Below are 10,180 nucleotides of genomic sequence, written 5' to 3' on the forward strand. Positions count from 1 at the left end.
TTTTAGCCTCATCAAGTCTCACTTATTTATGTTAGTTTTTGTTGTAATCTCCAATGGGGTTTGCTTCATAAAATCTTTCCCCAGACCAATATCATGGACACTGGATCCCTGGGCTGTGGCAGAATGGCTCAACTGGCTAAGGCCCATCTCAACGTGCAGCAGGAATGTCCCCGTTAAACAATAGCCCTTGCAGACTGAGCCCTGAGCAGGTGTTGAGACCCTTATAGAAAATGCCTCCTTATAATACTCTATTTTGCCTATCCGGTAAAAGGCCAGTATTTACTGACTGGTGAAGGACTTAAAGGCTGTCAATGAGGTGGTGGTGCGTTTGCAACCTGTGGTGCCCAGTCCTTATATGTTACTAGACAACATTCTCCCAGAAACCACCTATTATAGAGGATTAGACATAAGAGATGCTTTCTTTTGCATCCTTCTTTACCCTGACTGCCAAAATTTGTTTGCTTTCGATGGATCCCTCTCCATGGCACACCCCACCACTTAACCTGGATGGTGTTGCCACAAGGGCTCCAGGATAGCCCTCATCTTTTTGGCTAGCCTTGGGGAAAGATCTAGACAACCTCCAATCCCGCTGGGGTGTGACACTTCAATGTGTCAATGACCTAATGATACACCCCCTGAGCTTAAAGCAGGTGCAGGAGGAACATGCCATTTGAGTCCTACACTTCCCGGCTGACAACAAGTATAAGGTGCCACTTCCCAAAGCCATCTGGATCAACCTAAGGTGACCTACCTGGGGCTTGTTCTCACCCTGGGAAAATGAGAGCTATCCTGGGAGTGCATCCAGGCTATGGTGCACCTACCTGAACCCACCACTGGGCCCTTTCTACATTCTTTTCTTGGGCTTGTGGAGTTTTGCTGTATTTGGATACCTAATTGTGAGCTTGTGGCTAACCCCCTTGATAAAAGCCTAAATAGCAACACTGATAAGGAACTCTGATATGGGTACCTTAACAAAAACAGACTGCTCAGGCATTAAAGAAAGCCTTGGCTCAGCGCCTATAGCTCAACCGGCTAAGGCGCCAGCCACGTACACCTAAGGTGGTGGGTTCGAATCCCCAGCCCAGACCCGCCAAACAACAATGACGGCTGCAACCAAAAAATAGCCGGGCGTTGTGGCGGGCGCCTGTGGTCCTAGCTACTTGGGAGGCGGAGGCAAGAGACTCTCTTGAGCCCAGGAGTTGGAGGTTGCTGTGAGCTGTAATGCCACAGCACTCTACCCAGGGGGACAGCTTGAGGCTCTGTCTCAAAAAAAAAAGAAAGCCTTGCTCTAAGCCCTCACCCTGGGCCTACCACATTCTCAGAAAGCCTGCTTATATGTACTTGAGAGGGGATAGCCCTAGAGGTGTTAACACAGCTTTGAAGGCCACAATTACAATCAGTAGCCTATTTACCAAAGAAATTGGGCCCCATAGCTGCAGGATAGCCTCTCTGCCTGAGGGTGATAACACCGGTGACCAGAGGCCACTAAATTCACTGTGGGAGCTTCCCTTACAATATATTAGAACCTCCCACTGGACCTCTGAGCTCCTGCAGGGAAGGGTGACAAAATGGATTTAGGATAGACATCTATTAAAGTTCCAGGATATGTTTACAGAAACCCCTGCCTTTAAGATTGAAGCCTGCCCAGGACTTAAATACTGCCACTCTTCTTCCAGAAGAGATGATGGGAACCAAGTCTTCTCTCATTCTGAAGGTTATGTATGCGCTTTAATTGCTGTGTCCTTAGCTACACGGAAGCTTTTTAGCCTCATCAAGTCTCACTTACTTATGTTAGTTTTTGTTGTAATCTCCAATGGGGTTTGCTTCATAAAATCTTTCCCCAGACCAATATCATCAAGAGTTTTTCCCACACTTTCTTCTAGAAATTTTATCATTTTGTGTCTTACGTTTAAATCTTTTATGCATCATGAGTCATTTTGTAAGTGGTGAGAAGAGTGGGTCCAGTTTCGGTCTTTTTGCATGTGGCTAACCAGTTCTCCCAGCACCCACCCCATTCCCCGTTCAATGAAATACTATGCAGCCATTAAAAGATGGGAGACTTTATATCTTTTGTATTTACCTAGATGGATTTGGAGAACATCCTCCTAAGTATCACAAGAATGGCAAATCAAGTAACCAATATACTTAGTACTAATATGAAACCAGTAGATGAACAACTACATGCTCACACAAGAGAAAAACACAACTATATTCAAGTAATGGGGGTAGGGGGAGGAAGGAGGGAGAGGAGAGAGGGGGAGATGTGCTCTCATCTAATGGGCACAGTGTAGGGGTATATGGCATAGCTCCTGGGTGAAGGACTCAGCTATTACTAGGACCTTGCCTAACAAATTCAACTAACATAAATAAATGGGACCTAATGAGGCTAAAAAGCTTCTGTTCAGCTTTTGTACCCTTGTATTAATTTAAATTAAAAAAAAAAGATGAGGGGGCCTGGCGCAGTGGCTCATGCCTGTAATCCTAGCACTCTGGGAGGCCAAGGAAGGTGGATTACTAGAGCTCAGGAGTTCAAGGGGAGCCTGAGCCAGAGTGAGACCCTATCTCTAAAAATAGCTGGGTGTTGTGGTGGGCGCCTGTAGTTCCTGCTACAGGAGGTTGAGGCAAGAGAATCATTTAAGCCCAGGAGTGTGAGCTGCGTCGCCATGGCACTCCACCAAGGGGTGACAAAATGAGACTCTGTCTCAAAAAAAAAAATATATATATATGTGTATATATATATATATGTGTGTGTGTGTGTATATATATATATGTATATATATATATATATAGTGACCAAAAGTCTAGGAGTGGTGGAGGCCCAGGCTTTAAAGCAAATACATCTGCTAGTTAGCCAAACTCATAGCCCTAACCTGAGCCCTCTAGTCTATTTTTTGTAAAGAGAGTAAATTATTTGCTTTACCTTTGTGAAACCCAGAAAGCTTTTTTATTTTGTGTTTTTTTACTGTATTTTATTATTTATTGTTCTTTAAATATAATTTTTATTTCAGAATATTATGAGGTAGATTCTAAATATGCTTATATGGTGTTACGTACTCATGCATTTATTTTTTTTTTGAGACAGGTTTTTACTTTGTTACCCTCGGTAGAGTGCCATGCCTCATAGCTCACAGCAACCTCCAACTCTTGGGCTCAACTGATCCTCTTGCCTCAGCCTCCCAAGTAGCTGGGACTGCAGGTGCCTGCCATAACACCTGGCTTTTTTTTTTTTAAGAGACGGGGTCTCACTCTTGCTCAGGCTGGTCTCAAACTCTTGAACTCAAGTGATCCACCTGCCTCTGCCTCCCAAAGTGTTAGGATTACAGGCCTGAGCCACCGTGCCCAGCCTCCATGCATCTATTTGGAGAGAGCTGGCATTCCTTACCACTCTAGGAATGCCAATGAAGTATGGGAAACAGATTCATGTGCTTTTACAAGCCATTCAGGAACCAGCTGAGGTGGCAGTCATCCATTGTAAGGGACATCAAAAGCGAGCTGACCTAATAACTCAAGGAAATAGGGCTGCAGATATGGCTGCCAAAGGGGCAGCCCTGGGAAAACTGTTTCCTAACCTAGTGGGAGCCCTAGTCCCTTCTGATCCTATTCTGTCCATTCCAGCTTATTCCACCTCAGAAATAGCTGATGGGTTGACTAGAGGATACCACTTGAGACCCTCTAAATGATTAGTTAAAGGAAACCTCTATCTATTACTGGCTAAAGAAGTAAAAAAGTTGATAGACGTTCCCATAATACTACCTTCTTCAGCCCAAAGCCACTTAGACATCTCTGGAACAACATTTTGTTTCTCTTTTACTATTCTCCACCATTAAACACGTCACCTCACTTTGTACCATCTGCCAAACTAACAACCCTCAAGGGGCTTTGAGAACAAACCTTGCCTCTCTGCGCCCCCCCACCCAAGGGACCTATTCCAGCAAGGACCAGCAGGTACATTCCAACCAAATGCCTCCCCGTAGAGCAGGGTTGTCCAGCCTTTTTTAAAACTTCAAGCAATCCCACTGGCCTCACACTGGAAAAATAAGAATTGTCTTGGGCCACACAGTAAATACACAAACACTAACAAAAGCTCATTAGCAAAACAAAACAAAACAAAACCATGTCAGTGCCTACTGTTCATGATTCACACACCACAGATAAGCATAAAAAGTCCTCACAAAATCAGCATGCAGCCCAAGGGCCACAGGTTGGACACCCCTGCTATAGAGAATTCAAGAACTTGTCAACATTTTTACTTGTTGGGTTGAAGGTTTCCCTTACAGGACTGAAAAGGTCACTGACATTCCCTGAAGACTTCTGGAGGACATCAGACCTTGTTTTGGCCTTCTCTACTCCTTAAAGAGTGACAACAGTCCTGCTTTTGCTTCACAGGTAGTGTGGGGAGTCTCTGGGACCCTGCAGATCTCTTAATGTCCTCATTATGCCTGGAGGCCTCAGTCATCAGGCCCAGTGGAGCAAGATAACCAGAGCCTTCATCTTGCCAGTACAAGATGACCCAGGAGACTGGGTCAGTTGGTTAAAACTTCTCCTAGTCACTCTTTTATATTTATGCATTGTAACTAAAGCTCCCTTTTCTTTGAGTGCTTTTGAAATACTGTATGGGTAACCTTTTGCTCTGACCACTGTGGACTTTGATTTTCAGGAAATGGCTGGACATCAACATACCCTCAGGCAGCTCGGTTCCTGCAGACATTACAAAAACACTGCCCAGAGACCCTTTCTCCCCTGGTCCTCTCTGTCAGCTGGGGTACTTAGTGCTCATCAGACAGTGGAAGTATGGGCCTACCACATCCCAGTTTATCTAGGTGTGGAAAGGTCTTTATCTGGTTGCACTTTCTACCCCAACCACTGTTAAGGTCTCAGGGATACCCACTTAGACCCATTATTCTCAGGTGAAGTTGTGGAAGGACCAAATGAAACTTGATCCCTACAGAAGAAGACTCTAAAACCAGAGGCAAATATTCATGTCCTCCCTTGGAGGATCTCTGGTACCTGTTCAACCCAACTTCTGCTGTGGTTCCTTCAGGTAAGTAATGGAAACTGTTTAAAACTAGCTGTACATTCACCTTCTTATGGGAACAGCTGGATTGGCTGTGGGGTTGCCTGATAGAATGGGCAGTCCCCTGAAATAGGCAGCAGAAGGAGGCACTTGCTTGTTCTTCAAAAAATAGTGCCTCTTTTTTTGTTAAAAACTCTGAACAGGTTCAGGGCAATGTCAATGCCATTCTAGAGCCTGCCTCCAATCCCCAGATGTAAGATGAGACCTCTAGGCTCTGGTGGATGTCCTCAGTAATTCTCTTGATCACTCTGTTACTTTACATCTTGGGAATTCTAACACTGGGACTAATCCTCATAATTTTTTTTTTTTTGAGACAGAGCCTCCAGCTGTCCCCCTGGGTAGAGTGCCGTGGCATCACAGCTCACAGCAACCTCCAACTCCTGGGCTCAAGTGAGTCTCCTGCCTCAGCCTCCCAAGTAGCTGGGACCACAGGGGCGACCACAGGTGCCCGCCACAATGCCCGGCTATTTCCTCATAAATTTATTCATCCTGTGTTGCTTAAGGGTCTCGCAGAAAAGCCATGTCGCAGAGAATTAGCACGCTTGTTGAAATTGTGTTTTAAATAAAGGTGACCATCTCCGAATAGCTGGGAACACAGGCACCCGCTACAATGCCCGGCTATTTTTATTGTTGTTGCAGTTTCGCCCGGGCTGGGTTTGAACCCACTACCCTCGGTATATGGGGCCGGTGCCCTACTCACTGAGCCACAGGCACCGCCCCGACCCTAATTTTTAATATCCTGTTATCTTGATGATCCAGAGGCCTCCACCGAACTTTTTCCAGACATGAGTCTTGGAAGTCAATTAGAGAGCTTTTGTAGTAGTCTAAGCAAAAAACAAGGAGAACAATAACTAAGGTAGCAAGAGTGGAGAGTTGAAATCACATTTAAGAGACATTTCTGAAATAAACTGGGAAGGATTAATGACCAAATGGATTGGGGGGAGGGGAGGTGTGTGTTGCAAGTAATGATGAAACTAACGTTTGTAGTCGGGGAGTCTAAGTGGATGAGAGAGTCATCAGGTGGAAAAAGAACATTTCCGATACATGATAAATGTATTTACATAACATCTTGAGGCTGTGGTCAGCTTTGTTTAAAGAGCAAAAGGAAAGCGGATCCCGCAAATGGATGCCCTCTCCGGTTTTTTACAATGAACTTATTTGCAGGAACTGGAGCAGGAATGTGCTTGAAACCTTGAGCACATTCTTTCTTGAGCTACTGTTACACTTATGTAGGGCCACTGATTCGATGACTGCACTTGAGCAAGTCATTATTTATTTCTGTATGACTTAATCCTCCCATCTGTAAAAGGGGGATAACAGGAAATTTAGAACGAAGATTGAGCTCACTTACACACAGATCTGAAAAGAACAAGGGTAGGGATTTTAGCAAGTTGTATGAGCACAAAACCTTCCCGCTCCCCTCGTCGCTCGGAAGGTACTACCTTGTATTTCCCAGTAACTGGCCGCTCAGGATTCGCTGATCCAAGGGTGCAGCTTTAGTTTGCTCCGCCACGGGGCGCGCGTCCGCTGGCCTCTGTGGCACCAGCCGAGTGTGAAGCTAAGGCTTGGAGAGCGCCATCAGGTCTCCTAGGAAACCACTCATCAACTTCCGGTTTGAGGAACAGTTCTGGTTGGCGAGAGGCCACATTTCCGCCATGTACCTGGCGCAGGCGCAGTGGGAGCGGGAGGGCGCGTGCCAGCTGCGCGCTGCCCCAGGCGCACTCTCAAAAATCGACCTCCCGGCCCTGACTCCGGGCTTTCCCCGGGGAGGAGGCGCCGGGAGGGACAGTCGCTCCGAAGGGGCGGGGCAGGGCTCCACTCAAAGGTTCCGCGGTACTGCTAAGACCGGCGGCTGTACGAGCGCTTCTCTGGTCCGCCGAGCTGGAGTTGGAACTGGACCTCCATGGGGCCACTGCCCCTGCTGTGGGGCAGCGGCTGCTCCAGACGGAGCCCCCGTCAGACAATGAGCCAGAGGCAGTGGCGATCTCCCGGCAAAGCGATCGCGCCGGGGGGATGCTGCGTTGGTTCACCACCGGGATCTTGTTTGCATCCTTCCTGGGGCTGGTGAGAGTCTGGGCTGCAAGCCTCCATGGTCCGGGCGTGAGCAGGCATCCTACAGAGAACGTGGCCTTGAGTCCTGCCTCTTGTCACTTGCAAACTGTGACTTTGAGGCGCCCGGGCCTCAGTTTTGTGTTCTGGAAAATGGGCATGATACTAGTTTTGGAGGGTTATTGGCAACTGCAAAATTAATTTTCTAATACCTTTTTTTCGGCTCCAGCAAACCGGCTCTGAGGGATGAGGAGAGGCAAGAGGATTGCCTGGGTTTTTACCACTGTTATATGTGCCCACTTAACCCTCAAAGTATTACACAGAAAAGCTGTATTTCTGGGATTTCCTGTTTCTAGTGGTCTGAGCAAATTCAGCCAACCGCTTACTTTTGCAGATAGAGAAAAAGACCCAAGAGGAAAGTGACTCACGGATTACCCAACTGGTTAAGTGGTGGAGCCAGGAATATGTCTCTTACTCTATACACAATTTATTTAAAACAAACCTTCAGATCCTTAAAAGGTTGGGGGTTTTGGTTTTGTTTTGGAGCAAACTGCAGGGCTACAGGCATCATTTGCCACCCCCCACCTCCGCCGCCCCACAATTCACTATTTCCGGAAATCTCCATTTTATCACTTGATAATTGTGATCCTGGGAAATTGGGAGGGTGAGTCCTCTGAAAAAAGTCACTTCAGGTTAGCATCTCAGGAACTCCGAGCCAGGATTGTTTCTTAGAATATTTTGATCGGGGGCTGGGGACGAAGGATATTGTTACAGAAGCTTGGTGAATATTCACTGTGTGCCAGATCCTGTTCTAAGTCCTTGGAAGGCGTGAACTAACTTGAGTAGAGCCATCTCGCTCTTCTCTCCTGCGAGACCTTGTGCGCCTGTACCCAGGCTCCTTCTCAGTCTTTCCTCCAACTTGGGCACGGGGTATACCCATGCATTTAGAGCAGAGCAGTGCTATTAGAATTAATTATTCTTGAAATGTAGACTGATTAAAACATTTTTTTTCTTTAATCGTCTGATTAATTCCCTTTGAAAGCCAGCTGTAATCCTTTGTTCTTGCTATACACGACATTGACTTTGAGTACAATTTTAGTAAGTCATTGTATATGTGTACCTGTAATATTTTCTAAGAAAGCCTTACTGACTGTGCTTCTGATGGTTTGGGGTTTTCTTTGAAGAAGAATGTAGATTAGAGAGATGTTTACATTGTTTATCTCCTCTATGTTTTATATATGTAGTTCAGAGGAAGACCCCATATGCATCCACAAATACTGCTGTTTAACAAGATCAAAAATGGGAATATTTTGGTGTTTTGATAATTAAAATTTTTAACATCTAAATTTTTACTTGTACATGTAGTATATTTCACAGTACACAAAACCATTTTAAGAATAGTTTTAATGTTACATTTTAGTAACTGTTAATACAACATTGTCTTTTACAGACACTGTTCAAAAAAGAAACAAGATTGTAACAAAAGCTAGAAGATTATTATTATTATTATTATTTTTTGAGACAGAGTCTCACTCTGTTGCCCTGGGTACAGTGCGGTGGTGTCATGGAACCTCACAGCAACCTCATACTACTGGGCTCAAGCAATCCTCTTGCTTCAGCTTCCCCAGTAGCTGGGACTACAGGCATGCACCACCATGCCCAGCTAGTTTTTCTGTTTTTAGTACCGATGGGATCTTACTCTTGCTGAGGCTGGTCTCAAACACCTGAGCACAAGTAATCCACCAACTTTGGCCTCCCAGAGTGCTGGGATTACAGACGTAAGCCACTGTGCCTGGCCTCAAAAGCTAGAATTGAAGAATTTTTTTAAAACTTGAGAGAAGTCAAAGCTAGAAAAATAAGAGTCTCTTCTTCTAGTAGTATTAGGATTAGTGCGAATTTTTCTTGACTCTGAGGACTTAAAGTAATTTCCTATGTTACATTGTAATCCTGCCCACCCCTACCCCCCATTTTATACCGGAAAAAGCTACCATCTGGTTAGACATTATTTTAATGATTGTAAGTAAAAGCTTTTGTCTTTTTTAATTTTAGGGAATGAGTGTTGCTATACTGGGACCCACATTTCCAGATTTGGCAATAAATGTGAACCGAAATATCAGTAGTCTTTCTTTCATTTTTGTGGGCCGTGCTTTTGGATATTTGAGTGGCTCTGTGATTGGTGGAGTTTTTTTTGACATGATGAATCACTTTTTACTTTTGGGTAAGTAAATTAAGCCTCCTTATGACTATTTACTAATTTACAGTTCGTCTTTAAATAAGAAAATTTCTTGGCTGCAAGATGATTGACACCTGATAATAGGCTATGTCTTTGTCCTGCTAACCCATGTCGATAACAACCTGAGACTTCTCTGTCTTACCCTGGAAATAGATGGCAAAGCTTTTAACATACTCTTTCTTGGATAAACTGAAAGATTAATGTGATAAAATTCCTTTGGAAACAAGAATAATTTGTTACTGGTGATAAATTAATGAATAATCTCTCTTATTTCCAAAGTGGCTTATAAAAATATATTGTATTTGCCTCCCTGATCCCCAAACTAATTTATTTAGTAAGCTTTTACTATAAACTACTATTGTAATTGCCTTTGATTTTTACCTTTAAAATTTTTTACCTCATGTCTAAAAATGCCTTTAGGTTCTTAAGTATGACTACTTAAATAAATAAATAATTTTTGGTTTGTTTTGCTATAAAATTTTGCCTTATGGTATAAGTTACAATTATTAACAGTGCTAAAAATGTATTCACATTATAATAATTTATATGTTATAGCCTATAAATATTATAAGATTTAAATGAAATAACCACTTGTAGATGCTGAAACTCTCACCTACCAATTTTAATTTGACCTTATTTTGCATTTTGGAAGTTTTTATTATTTTGACATGATCCATGACCCTGCATGATATATTTTTTTTAATAATTGACTACAATTATGCTTTGTGTATTATTTTAGGCTTCTTAAACAACATATGCTTTTTATGAGACAACAATGAATGAAAATCAGAAATAACTATAAACATAATCTCATTCAAATAGGG

The 10,180-nt window shown here is 43.8% G+C and overlaps 1 protein-coding gene across 1 annotated transcript in view; it reads left to right on the forward strand.

Moving 5' to 3' along the window:
- Positions 1-7,087: 7,087 nt before the first annotated feature.
- Positions 7,088-10,180, forward strand: part of MFSD4B (major facilitator superfamily domain containing 4B) — a 12,713-nt gene continuing 9,620 nt past the window's right edge. Inside the window, exons 1-2 of the mRNA XM_003781823.3 lie at positions 7,088-7,138; positions 9,173-9,341. Coding sequence (XP_003781871.2) covers positions 7,088-7,138; positions 9,173-9,341 — 220 coding nt within the window. The remainder of the gene's footprint in view (positions 7,139-9,172; positions 9,342-10,180) is intronic.

The sequence above is a fragment of the Otolemur garnettii genome, unplaced genomic scaffold (genome assembly GCF_000181295.1).
Source record: "Otolemur garnettii isolate 467f Iridium unplaced genomic scaffold, OtoGar3 scaffold00002, whole genome shotgun sequence".
Classification (NCBI taxonomy): domain Eukaryota; kingdom Metazoa; phylum Chordata; class Mammalia; order Primates; family Galagidae; genus Otolemur; species Otolemur garnettii.